The 13,709-nt window shown below is 44.1% G+C and overlaps 1 protein-coding gene across 3 annotated transcripts in view; it reads left to right on the forward strand.

Annotated features, from left to right (window-relative positions):
- The first annotated feature begins 2,705 nt into the window (after window positions 1–2,705).
- Ralgapa2 (Ral GTPase activating protein catalytic subunit alpha 2) overlaps window positions 2,706–13,709 on the forward strand; it is a 271,244-nt gene continuing 260,240 nt past the window's right edge. For 2 of the 3 annotated variants that reach the window (XM_085696826.2, XM_085696824.2), the window contains exon 1: window positions 2,706–2,939. In XM_085696826.2, coding sequence (XP_085552952.1) covers window positions 2,834–2,939 — 106 coding nt within the window. In that variant the 5' untranslated portion in view covers window positions 2,706–2,833. The remainder of the gene's footprint in view (window positions 2,940–13,709) is intronic. The other variant, XM_048455526.3, reaches the window with a different exon arrangement.

The raw sequence follows: 13,709 nt of genomic DNA on the forward strand, positions 1-13,709 counted from the left end.
CCTGACCCACAGATCCAAAGCTGTAGTATCTCCACAACACAGGGCAACAGGATATCCAAGAAGAGTCCCAGTGAGGGCCCAGCATCAATAGTAGAAACCAGAGGCCTCAAACCAGACCATTGACTCTTTGCAATGAACACTTGCAAGTAAAGATACATGGACAAAGGCATGTATAAATCCCTGTGTGACTCATTGTGTTACACTGTAACTTCCATGATGACTTTTTATTACCCTCCTTTTCTCTTATATTTTGTTTTTATTTTTGGGGGGATGCAGGGTCAGAGGGCAGACAGGAAGGAACAGAGAAATAAAAGGGATCAAGATACATGATGCAAAAAAAATGCATAGAATAAATAGAAAGGAAGAAAGAAGGAAAGAAAGAAAGAAAAAGATTATGGAATCCCCAACATAAAATCAAACAATCTGTTGATGATGCTGGGAAGACCATGTCTTCCTATGACATTTTGGGGGTAAAAGGCAAAAATGAGCAATTCATTGAGAATTTTAAGCCTAGTTTAAGCCATATCTCTCAATAGAAGAGAAGGATAGTGTTTGATTAGGATTGTGTACAAATGGCAGTGTAATAATTAAGAGAGAAAGAAAGACCAGCAAAGCAATGATTTTTCAGTAAAAATTTCAAAGAAAAAAGGGGGATTGCAGTTTTATGTTTTTACTCAGTAAGTATAATAGATGAAATGAACTTATATGCATAGATGTCTGTCTATATTCTACCAAGTTGTTTGTGTGTGTGTGTGTGTGTGTGTGTGTGTGTGTGTGTGTGTGTGTGTGGTTTTTCAAGACAGGGTTTCTCCGTGTAACAGCCCTAACTGTCCTAGCTCTTGTAGACTAAGCTGGTCTCGGACTCACAGGGATCTGCCTGTCTCTGCCTCCCGAGTGTTAGGAGTCACCACTGCCCGGCTATCTACCAAGTTTTTAAGAGCGCATATATTTAGCATACAGAAATACGTACATTTGTCTAGATTCTCCTCCTCAGTTGGATTGGAAGTTCTGGTAGTCAGGGACTTGTTTCTTATGTATCTCTTATTCCCTGGGTTTAGGATTATGCTTTTACATGACAGATTCTGGATTGATGTTTGATGACAATGAGAGGTCACACTGCAAGAGAAAAATTGAGTTCTGTGAGATAAAAGCATTTTATTTTTCCAGTCAGTTTAAGAAAAGGTATCCTGTTCAAAAAAATGGAGCAGAGAACACAGTGTTTTATTATCTGCAGTAGAGCACAGGATAAGTTGATGGCAACAAGCACTCTTGCCTTGACTGAAAAATAATATCACGTCTTTCATTTACAGCAGTTTTGGGAAGGTTGTGGCCTTGATTTATGACGTCATCTGGGGATACAGGAGGTGCAATAGCTATGCCATTATCTTTAGCTTAAGGATTAAATCTCTGGATCTGTGAGATTTATGCTCTTTGGTTTGTCAGTAGACTTTTTTTTTGTTGTTGTTGAATAAGATTCCTTTGGGTATGTCTTAGTTGTAGCCATGCTATTTTGATAACTCTAAAAATAGAACTTACAAGAACTGAGATGTTTTTGCATGCTGAAATGTGCCGGACTGCTCTATCATTTCATGTGTTTACTGAGTGCCTGTAGAGATCAAATACAGAGCTAATTACAAGGATGTGTAAATTCCTCACCTGTCCTTCAACTAGAGGAAAAAGACATTTGAGTTGTTTCTATTTGGATGGAAGGCATGTGACTAAGCTGTCACCTTAAGTACTTGCTAATAAAGCTGAAATGTCAAACCTTGGGGGATCCAGATGCTAATAATTCTACAGTCAGTTATTTTATGAGGAACCTTCTGAGCAGCTTCTTTCTACCTTAAAGTCTTGCTTCAGGGAACAGGCATGGGGTATTAAAAAGCTTCTTGGCTCCAGAGTCAGGCCCCTCAGGTTCTATTTCTGGTTCTGTTACTGGATTGCCACGCGACCTTGCACAACACAGGAGCATGCACTTTTCCACACAGCAAGAGGCAAGACTGACATCCAGACCTGGCACTTGAGGTTGGGTTCCAGGTGCCTTCGGGACGGACTGGACTCCTCACTGAGCTCCAGGGCATCGTTTCTACGCCAAAGTCATTTACTTTAGTGTGAAATTAGAGCTCTGATTTTGGTTCGGCTGCAAAGACTTTGTCTTCCTCCTTACTGTGAATCCAGAAATCTAGAAATAGTGGAAATTTTAAAAGTCTTACAACTTTTCTTACTGTTTTTGTTGTTGTTTGGGGAGGGGGGAAGGCGGGAAGAGGGTAGGGGAGTAGGGAGTAAAGTGAGTGCCCGCAGGCGACACAGCTGAGAGAAGTGAGGCTTTCAAGGGCAGAGTCTAGCACCTTTAGGATTCTGGAAAGGAGGGCGCGTCGCCTGGTCTACTGGGGACTACATTTCCCGGGAGCACTTGCGGCCCACAGAGGGGCGGGATCACTCGCTCGTAGCCGTGTGGAAGATACAGCAATCTGATTGGAGGTCACAGCGCAGACTCGGAGCTGGGCGCGCGTCCCCGCGAGGTCCCCGCGCGGCCTGGTGCCAGTGTGGAGAGACGGTCCGGGTTGCGAGTGTGCGCCGTGACGGAGGGGCGGGCCGGAGGCTCCCGTGGGGCGGGGCCGAGGGTTTCGCGTCGACACCGCCTTCCTGCCCCGCCCCTGGCCGTTCGTCCCGCCCCTCCTTCCTGGAGCCTCCGCTGAGGCTGAGGCGGCGCGGCGGTCGGGAGGGGGGCGGCTAGTGGCCGGAGCGACACGCGCCCGCCGCGACCCTATGCAGTGACTCGTGCGGCGCAGGCGCCTCCTGCCCCGCCGGCGGGGCCCGGGCTCCCCGCGGCGGGATGTTCTCCCGAAGGAGCCACGGAGATGTGAAAAAGTCCACGCAGAAGGTGCTGGACCCCAAGAAGGACGTGCTGACTCGCCTGAAGCACCTGCGGGCGCTGCTGGGTGAGGCGCGGGGCGTGGGCTGTGTGATCAGGGGCACCTGCCGGAGGATCGGGTCCCACCCGTTGCGTGGGCCTGGCGGGCTCTCAGGTCCGAGTGATGCAGGGGACCGGGGATGGTTTGCACAGGACCCTTGCTAGCCCAGATCGGGGACACTTGAGGCATTGTTCCTGAAGGCGGTAGGCTAGCCCTGGGCGCTGCCCTGTTGCCCCAAGTGTAAACTTAGTCAAGATTCTCATTTGGGCGCCTAGCCTCGGGTAACCTCGAGGGCAGGCACAGAGGTGACTATACCCTGTCCTCTCCAGGAAATAAACCCGGCACAAGTGGAGCGGACGAGAGCACGCACCTCTGGCATCTCCCTCTCTCGTTTTAAAAATTTAAATTCTTGACAGCTTGGATTGGACCAAGACCTCAAGCCATCCCATCACCGACTTAGTTGAACTGCCACCAGTCTCCTTTTAAAATGTTACTAGATTTGAGTGTGAGCCTTGGCTGTCCTGGAACTCACTCTGTAGACCAGACTGGAACTCACAGAGATCCACCTGCCTCTTCTTCCTGAGTGCTAGGATTAAAGGCATGCACCGCTACCGCCTCCTCCTCCCTTTGAAATTTAATAATTTTGGGGGTGAGGAGAGCCAGGCTCATAGAGTTCTTGGTGTGAAGGGGGCGCTGCTCAGAGGAACCCAGACTTTCTTGGGTTCAGGGAGGCTGCTTCTCCCTTATAACCAGAATGACAGCCATTACTCCCTGCCAGCCTTCTCTTTTTATGGCCTGCAGGGTGGAAGTTCTGCAGAGCCTAAGTGGGCCTGGAATTGACCTGTAAAGACTAGAAAGCTTAGTCTGGTCATGTGTCGCTTGGCTAGACTACGTATTATGTGGATCTAGTTCTGTTTGTCTTAACTTTTGTTCAAAATAGAAACATCTTTGCCTGCCTATGGACAGTCTTGTCTGTATTTTGGGGCCAAGGAAAAGACATGTTTCTTTCATGTGTATTTACTACTGAAACAATAATATTAATAGAAATTTAAGGTCGGGCGGTGGTGGTGCACTCAAGAGGCAGAGGCAGGCAGATCTCTGAGTTCGAGGTCAGCTACAGAGCAAGTTCAGGACAGGTTTCAAAGCTACACCAAGAAACCCTGTCTCGAAAAACCAAAAAAAAAAAAATTAAAACCCAATTTTAGAGTGACTGTCACTTGAGAAAATAGGGCTTAAAGAATTCATTTTGCAGGTGAGAATTTTAAGCATTTTGTTAATGAGATTGAGAGTTGCTAATTATTTCTGTTTATAGTATGTAAATTATCTCTGGGTGGGAGACTGGCCAGTAAACCAGCCAACCAACATGCCAACGGAAAGTAAAACTCAAAACCATGACCACCACCACCACAAAAAACTATCCCTCCTCCTCAAAAGAAAGCCCACCAGCTTTTGCCAAATGAAGTTGCTTGTTATCTCAGCTTCCTGGAGATCCCACTTCATGTGCTCAGTTTATGATGAATGTAAACCAGTTATTGTTAGGGGGATTAGTTTCTGGACTCTTGAAAGCAAAATGTGGTTTTCTTGGTAAGTTGAACTTTCTCCTTCCTGTAGTGAAATGCCCAGGCACACAAGTGCTTTGTGTTGGGTCCTTAGTATCTGATTATGCTGCAGGGGCATTTTTGATAAAGTGGATTGAACAGTATTTTAAGGCATTTGATATGTTGGAACCTTTTCTGTGCTAAAGAATTTAAGCCTTTGTTCTGACTTAGAAGCCCAAGATTAAGTTGGATACATTTTATAAAGTCAGAAACCTAGATCAGATGAGTCTCTTAGAGATAAGCTGTCCTTGTTAGGATTCTGAGAAAGTGGATACTCTTCGGGTCTGAGTGTCCCTAATTTTTGCTCTAAGGCGTGTGCCTCATTTCAGCTGCAAGTGGCAGGGATAGCCTGGGAACCAGGTCAATGGTATCTCCTTATGATACAGTTTAAATTGTGTGTGTGTGGTGGGTTTGTGCTAGTGAGTCCAGTAACCATGGAGGCCAATAGACCGATCGCCTGGGGGTGATTGCGAATTGCCCCGAGATGAGTACTGGGAACTAAACTCTGTACAGGAACAGCAGGTGCTCTTAGGCTCTGTCTGCAGCCTGGATCATCTTTATATGTGAAAAAAATAACAGCTCTATTATCACTCAAAGATAAAAATCTGTGTTTAAACTATTGTTTGTAACAGAGTTCTTTGATATTACATTAGGAATACTTTTGTTGCTGATGACGGCCGAGTTTCCTTTATGTATTAGTGATCATTAATTATAGGGGCTCTATTTACAAAAAAAATAAAATTTGAGGAATTCTAGCCATAATATTTAGTGTAAACTTTTGCTTTATAACTGTGATTAGAAGACTTTAAAGAAAACTAGTACATTAAAGTTTCCCACAGCATCAAATATCTTATTTAGTTATTACCTTTCAGAAAGACAGTGTTCTTGATAGGAATTAAGTCAATATGAAGGCAACTGAAGGGAATGGGTTTAATTAGTATCGCATATTACATATGCACTTATAATCTTGCTTTTCATGTTCGTGTCTTCAAGTGAAATAGGACTGGCATTTTTTCATGTAAGGATAATGCTACTGACCTGGGTTTGCAGCCTGTCCCTGCCACTTGTAGCTGCAGAGCATGAGCTAGTACTTAGCCTGCCCTTGAACCTCAGCTTTGTTACTCTGTTAAATGGGTATGATAGGGTGTGAGTACTTATGTAATGGCTTCGGCTTGGGGCCGGCATTTACCAGATTCTTCTTCATTACTTTCCTCCTTCCATTAATAGGACACATATTTTAAGAGGTATTTTCTCCACCCTTCATCTTTATTAGATACTGGTAATGGCCTAACTCTTTTGTCATAAAAAGTAGTCTGTCCTTCAGACAGTTTGCTGAGTTCTGACAGTATGCTTTAAATCAGCGCTTGTAGGACTGTGCTTTAGATGGTTTTCATGTATCATTGGGATGAACAAGGAGCCGATTTCAGTTCTTCTTATGCTGTTTAAATCATCATTAGAAGAGTAACTGAGTAAGCCAAACAAATCACCCCCTCCTCACAACCATATAAAATTTAAAACTTTTCTATAACCACATTTATGACACAAAAGCATGTGAGATTAATTTTAATGTATTTTATTTAGCCTAATGTATCAGCAGGTAATAGTAAGGATTAACAAAGAGTTTTACAGTACTATATGAATTAGTTAATTAATTCTATGTGAATTATTTGAAATTCAGTATGTATTATACAGTCAGAGCACTTGACTCGTCGTTACTAGCTACATTTTCACATGCACAGATATGGCTAGTGACTATAGGTTGGCGAGAGTAGGATTTGAATTTGGGAAAGCAGTGTAGTAGGGTCGGGCAGTTCCAGCCAGGAGAAGGTGAAAGACTTGATAGTAGAAGTCCATGTGGCAATGGTACGGGCAGGTGACTCTTGCTGCATCCCCTGGGAGTGGGGAGTTGGAACACTGGGCACACAGGACCCTTATGCAGAGCCCAGTGGAGATCAGGTTAGAGTCAAATACCCGAACAAATAGGCAGATGCAGACTTGGTGGCCCAGATTGGAGAGGGTTTGGCTTGCTCGAGTTGGAACTCACTCTTGTCCTTCCTTAAGGTAGGAGCTTCTGTGGAGACTTTTTAGCAGGCCAGTAGGTAAGACTTGAGAACTGTCCATCTGCCAAAGACACCAGAAGAGTGGATCAGGAGGGGAGAGACTGGAGGAGGCAGGTGTTTCCAGAAAGAACTGTGGCAAGGGGAACAGGCAGATGATGGATTGTTGGAAGAGGAAGGCCAGGATGACCGGACAGAGCAGCAAGAACTAGTGACACTTTAGGTGCAGCGTGGGCTGCTTAAGGAGTGACTAATGGGAAATAATTTGGGATAGGAGGCTGTGGCACTCAGGTCAAATCAGAGCTAGCACTTGGACCTCAGAGTTGCCTCAGAGAAAAGTTTCTTACAAATGTTCTGTCCATTGACAGAACAAAGTATAGTGTTATATTTCTTACTGCTTTAAATAGGGGCAGGTTCACTTGCAGTTTTCGATGTTGCCGTTTACTGTTTTATTGTGTGTGTTTATGTGTGCAGCATATGCACACTTTTGTGTCTGTGCATGCACATGGAGATCAGAAGAGGCCATCAGGTGTCCTGCTCTGTCACGCTCCCTTCCCCATTGAGTTTAAGATAGGGTCTCAGTGAGCCCAGAGCTAGTCTGGTGGCCAGAAAGCCCCAGAAGCCCCAGGGAGCCTGTCTCTAAATCTCCACAGCCACCAGCATAATTTGCAGGTGTGTGTGCAACCATGGGTGCTGGGGATTTGAGCTGGAGTCCTGCATATTAGACTCTGCAGTAAGTGTTCTTACCCACCAAGCCATCTCCCCGACTCCCTACATATATTTAGTTACTAGTATTCTTCATGTTTTGTCCCTCTCGTTTTTAGTTCCAAACATTTGTGAGCACAGTAGCCTAGGCTGGCCTCAAACTCTCCATCTTCCTTTCTTCCCTTGCTAAGTTCTGGGATTACCGGTGTGTGTGCCACCATGCTCAGCGCTCCTCCCCTCTGCCACCTCCCTTCCTCCTCCCCTTACCCTCCTTTACTTTTCTGATAACAGGAATGCCTCTCAAACCATCTTGTGTTTTCCCCTTAGAACAGAGTTCCCCTTTTCACTTTAGCCGAACTAGCAACACACCCTTTTTTATAGTTTGATAATTGGTAATGGGCAGTTGGAATCATGGGAGTATTCTGGATAGAGCTGGGGGGAGGGGTCGTAGCTAATAATGGGGCATGGCAAGTTTGGTGTACTGCAAGTTGAGTGTGAGAAAAGGAAGGTCCAAGTGGAATGTCTGGGATGAGCTTGTGGTATGTGGGGTCAGGAACTTAATGAGAGGATAGCAAGCAACGATATGATTCTTTAGTCTGATGAACTCATCACTCTCCCCACAGCTATGGTGAAGGTAGTACTCTCAACCTCTAGCAGAGAAACTGAGGCACAGTAGTTAACTGTTTGTCTACCAACCTCAGCTGACCAGCTGATATGCATACTCATAAAGCTGGACAGCCTGGTGATAGAAGCCTTTAATTCAAGTTACTTACTCTGGAGACTGAGACAGGAAGACTGAAAGTTCAAGGGCTGTTTGGGCCACAAGGTGAGTTCAAGGCCAGCCTGAGAAATTTAGTGAGATGTACTCAAAATAAAAAGCAGGAAAAAAAAAGAAGCTAATGTTGTGCTTTTGCTAGTTATCTGTTTCCAAAGGATATTTATGCATCAGAGAAAGTATTTACCCATCAGAGTGAATGTTAATACAGAAACAAAGCCCAGCAGTTTTTGCCTGTCTTGCAAAAATTGTGTGACGTTTGTTAACTCTCTTCTGGTCTGTTCCAGAGAGATCTGGAAGATCCTATTTGACTTAAGCATGACAGATTTTAAAAAAAAGTGTGCTTTGTCATTCAGTCCACTGGATTCTGTGTCCAGGCTTGGCAGGTAGTGAGATTTTTGCACAGACAGTAATTCTATAACTAGAAAAGACTGTGAGCTGTAATTTCAGGTCATAGCAAGCCTGTTTTGATCTCTTTTAGTTGGCCAAGTTAATGCAAAATGACTTTCATAATATTCCCATTGCTTGTTTTTCATCAATCACTGTTCCATTGTATCTGCAACCTCTGGAATGTAAAATGAACATTGTATACTTGTACGATTCCTGCCCCTAGGATTGAGGTTGTCTAGACTTGAGAAAGCTGAGCCCAGGGCAGCCATCTGAACTGAGATGCTCTGTGTGTGATAACTGAGAAGGATTGCTTTCCAACACCTGTTCTGAGAAAGGAGAGTATTGGTAGGCCTGGGATACTTTCCTATAAATATTTATAATTTAAGGTTTTATTTTGTTGATAAGCACTTCACTCCTGGGCAAGTGTAAGAACTTCTTCAAGTTCTTTACAATATTGGTCTTTGGTCTACAAACTGAGTACAATAGGTACAACTGTAGCTAACTGTAGGTTTTTTCTTTCAAAGTTGGGTTTTCAAAATACCAATTGATTCCATTTAAACTTTAAATCCGTCTTTTTCCCTCCCTCCCTCCTTCCCTCCCTCCTTCCCTCCCTCCTTTCCTCCCTCCCTCCCTCCCTCCCTCCCATCCTTCGTTGTTTCCTTCCTTTCTTCCTTCTTTCCTTCCTTTCTTTTTTTTTTGAAGACAGGGTTTTTTTCTGTATAACTGCTCTGGCTGTCCTGAAGCTCGTTCTATAGACCAAGCTGGCCTCAAATTCACAGAGATCCTCTGCTCTGCCTCCAGAGTACCGGGATTAAAGTCTTGTGCCACCACTCTCGGCCTTAAATTTTTCCTAAAAGAGCAAAATCATTTTACTGCTAAATTAAGAACAATTAATGTGTAAATGTAGTAAACAGTCACTTATCAAGCCACCTTATTCTTGAGATTGTAAATTCAGTTTGGGGCTGGGAAATGGTGGTGGACACCTTTAATTCCACCACTTTAGAGGCAAAATTGGGCAGATCTTTATGAGTGAGGCCAGCCTGGTCTATAGAGAGCTAGTCCCAGGACAACCAGAGCTACACAAAGAAACCTTGTCTCCAAAAAGAAAAAAAAAATCAATTGGGAACTTGGTTTTGTTTAGTGTGTGAAGCTATGTGTGCTGTATTCAGATAGTATGGTGTAAGATTAAGGCTTAGGGTTAAGTAGAAGAAGCAGATGCTTAAATGATGAAATGTCCACACAGGGCTTTGAATCCTACAGTGGAGTGGGAAGAAGGGGAGGTGCCATGGAGGTGGTCACAGCTGAGCGATAGTCACAGCAAGCCTCCTGGAAGTGTCTGGAGTGCTTACAGAGGAAGGTCAGGATTGAGTTGGGGTATGAATAATAGATAAAGGACTATGCCTGGTGGACAAGGAGTAGATAGGGCATTGGCAGAGAACACAGCTTTACAGAGACAATTCTGCAAAGCACCGAGGAATTAAGCAAACAGTGGCTTTTGCACTGGGTATAGGTAGACAGTGGGAATCCAATGATTTGTTTGAAGCAGAAAAGGAGGATGTCTTTTCTTAAGGAAGGGTCTGGGAGTCCTAGCCTCTTTTTGAAGTTTATATGCCAGGAGAAAAGCAATCCCCATCCATTTGCAGCTGAGGAGGACCTGGTCTTTCCACTGTATGGAGAGCACAGACCTTAAATTGAATCCAGGACTCAGAGGGGAAGCCCGCAGAGATGGGTCCTATGGGAGTGCTGTAGAACCTGCTTGAGCTAATGGGTCCAGTATATCTCTGCCAGCTCCCAGAATTGATTGGTCTCATCCTACTTCTGCTTTAGTTAGCTAAAGGCATGTCTGGGCCTTGTACCCAAGGGTGCCCGGTAATGTGCTAGTAAGAGGCATTCCAGATTGAGAGCGGTTATAAGGGGGGAGACACGAATTTTTAGTATTTTTTAAGAACCAGGGTAATTTGAGTTAGTAATAAGAGGATTTAATAGAAAGGCTGTGATCTGCAGTGGGATGGGGCAGAGGAGGGCTGGAGAGATGGCTCATAAGCCTATTAGAACACTGGCTGTTCAAGCATAAGGACCCGACTTTAAATTCCTAGCATCCATGTAAGAGGCCCCTAGCTCTGGGTGGAATGGAAATGGGAATGGCTGGGATTGCTGGCTACCAGCATAGCTCCATATTCAGTGAGAGACCCTCTCTCAAAGGAATAAGGAGAGTGTTAGAGTCACCCAGCATTCTCTTCTGACTGCCAAACAGTGCACAGGCATACCTGCACACACACACACACACACACACACACACACACACACACACACTACACACAAACACCCCAGAGTGGGGGTGGGTAGGAAAAGGTCTTGTTAGGAGGGTGTCTTTTCATTGGAGGCCTAGTAAAGAGGGCAGGGACGGAGTGCTGGATGGCAGAGATGTGGAGGGAGCTCTCATGCCATACTCTCTTCTCTGGAGGTCAGTGATGACCTCTGCCTAAGCCAGCTTTCTTGGTGGTGTGGTAATAGGAACTTGGAATGTCATACTCCCTCTTTGGGGTCACGAATCCTTTTAAAATAAGGAGATTCGGCAACATGTAAGGTTTGCTTCTGTTCTTTTTCCGGAGTGAAAAGGCATTTAGCCAGAAGGGGGAAGAGCTGTGTAATATGAGCCTAGTTTAGTAGAGCAGATGTCACGTTGCCAGCTCTGCCACTCTGTGCCCACGTGCTCTGGGGTTGGTATGAGGTGGGACTACACTGTGGGAGGTGATCTCTGCAGGCTGTGACTGTGGTACGAAAGGGTCACCGTGCTTCTCTTCACTGTGCTTTCTGTGTGACTTAACCTCATGTAAGCTGTAACTCCTCAGCATTGACAGGTCTGTTCAGTAGTACTTTATCCTTATCCGGAGCTTTTTCTCATGTTCTCCAGCCAATCAGAGGACCACTTCAAGTCAGTGACTCTTATTAATCACGAAAGCTTAGTAAGTGTCAGATTGTGGCTGTATTGTAGGTATTCTGCAGTGCAGGCTGTCTTTACCTCATGTCAGCCTCCAAGATCTATCAGTTCAAACAGATTTTCAGGTGAGGGATCCGTTATCAGAGCCTGGTGATTGAGAATTAGACAAAATTCAGAAATTGTATCTTAAAGTATCTGCCTTACTACAGAGATACTGTGACCCTTTGTGTCCTTGCTACTGTTTGCATCTGGAAGACATTGAAGACCACTTAAAGGCCTAGGAGTCTCCAACAGTAGACATATACTTTGATTTTGCTATTAGAGACTGTTCCATGCATATCAATGCATATGTATAAACTGTTCTGCCAAGGACACACAAAGTGACATTACTTGTGGCCCATTGTACGAGTCCTGAGAATGTAGGGTTCTTGTTCCTGCTGCATACAGTGTGACTGACTGACAGTCCTCTGGATCCGCCAGTTTCTTCCAAAGCGGAGTTTCCCTCAGGCTGCTTGTAGCTGAGTAACAAACTGAGCTTCTTTGTAGAGACCCAGGTGCAGCTAGAAGAGAGCCTTGTCTTGAGGTTCCCCTTACTCAGGCCAAGACCTTTTGGAACTTCGTGGCAGACCACTATGCTCAGCCCTGTCCTTTCCTTTTCTCTTTCCCAGGGCTCAGACCTGTATGTAGTCTGAAACCTAGATGCCTTCCTTCCCTAGGTCTCCTTTGTCTCCCAGGGAGTTCCTCCACTCAGTCTCACACATGGTTAACTCTGTCCCTTCTCTGAGAACTCAAACCAAATACCTTCTCTGACCCTGTCAAGTGTTTCCATCCTGGTGTCTATAGTGCTTCTGGGACAGGACATAAACACACGCACACTTACACTACAGTTCCACATAAACTGTCTTGTCCTCTGTCCTGAAATTAGCTTTCTGCAGAATTGCTACAGCGTGTTTTACCTCTCATTAGACATTTATGCATTTTCTTTTGATCAAGCATGATTCTTGTGTTCTGCCTCATCTTCCAACTGACAGCTTATGGCAAACACGGCAACTTCTTGTTCCTCTTGATGCCTCTTGGTAACATAGTTCTCTATGCAGAATAATAATACCTGGGTGGGGAGATGGTTCAGCAGTTGGAGTATGTACTACTTTTGTAGAGGACCAGAGTTCTGTTCCCAGACCATATGACAGATAGTTCCCAACCTCGTATAACTCCAGATTCATGCAGATCTCTTGCCTCTGGCTTCCATGGGTACCTGAAGTCATGTGTATATACCCTTCAATAATTAAACATAATAAAAATAAATTTAAAATATTAAACATTAAAAAGAATAATATTAATTTGGCACTCTCTATGTTCCCAAGTACTGCCATGGTTTCTTGCATGTCAACTCATTTAATGCTTCCAAATGAAATTGAGACATGTTGTAGATATGATATAGAGATTAAGAACCCTGTCTAAAGCTATGTGACCAGAGTGTCTGAACTCTAAAGTCCCTTGTTCAGTTAGCAGCTGTATGTTTGTCATAGCTCTGTGGCAAGCAATGTGTGCAGCATTAGGTAGGCCAGGATTTGCAGTGGAATTCTGAATAAGTGAGTTTAAACAAACAAACAATAGTTTCAGAACATATAGTATGAGTTAGGAAGTATCTAGCCACCCATGTGGATATTTTAAGGAATTTGAGAGCCTTCCTGTCCTAAACATCATTTTATTTGTGAGAAGACATCAGCATGTATTAATACATGACTGTGAGTTAAGGATGATGGTCCTTCCAGAACAGTGCTTTAGCTTCCTTTGCATTGCGTTATCATCATCATACCAGGTCCTTGGTGCCCAAGGAGAGGAGATATAAGAAAGGAGTGTTTCTGTAGACAAAGGGGACAAATAATCCTGTGGGCAAACCATGATGAGGGTAGTGAGGAATGGCTTAGGTAATGCTCATGAAACAAAATTGGAGAAGTATTAGTGTCAGATTTTAAATTTGCAAAACTCAAAACTGATTTTCGCTTTGTTACCAAGGACCTTTTCTTGTTAAGAGAATTTTTTTTTTACAGTGTAATAATTGAATAATTGATGGTATTTTCAACCTGTAAAGAAGAAAGAAGAACTTAAGAAAATGCTTTTAGGGATTAAATTAGTTTTTTTCTGTCTGCTTGTATTTGCGACATAAACCTTTGTCTTCTATGGACTGTATCTGATAAGATGAGGGTGTGTGTGGACCAGTTAGGCCTGATGTTCTAGCATTTACAAAGAACTCTGAAGCAGAGGCAGAATGTCTGCATATCTTCCTCAGCATGTGTCTTTATGTATCATATTGCAAATATTTATTCT

This window comes from Myodes glareolus, chromosome 10 (assembly GCF_982192425.1).
Source record: "Myodes glareolus chromosome 10, mMyoGla1.1, whole genome shotgun sequence".
Lineage (NCBI taxonomy): Eukaryota > Metazoa > Chordata > Mammalia > Rodentia > Cricetidae > Myodes > Myodes glareolus.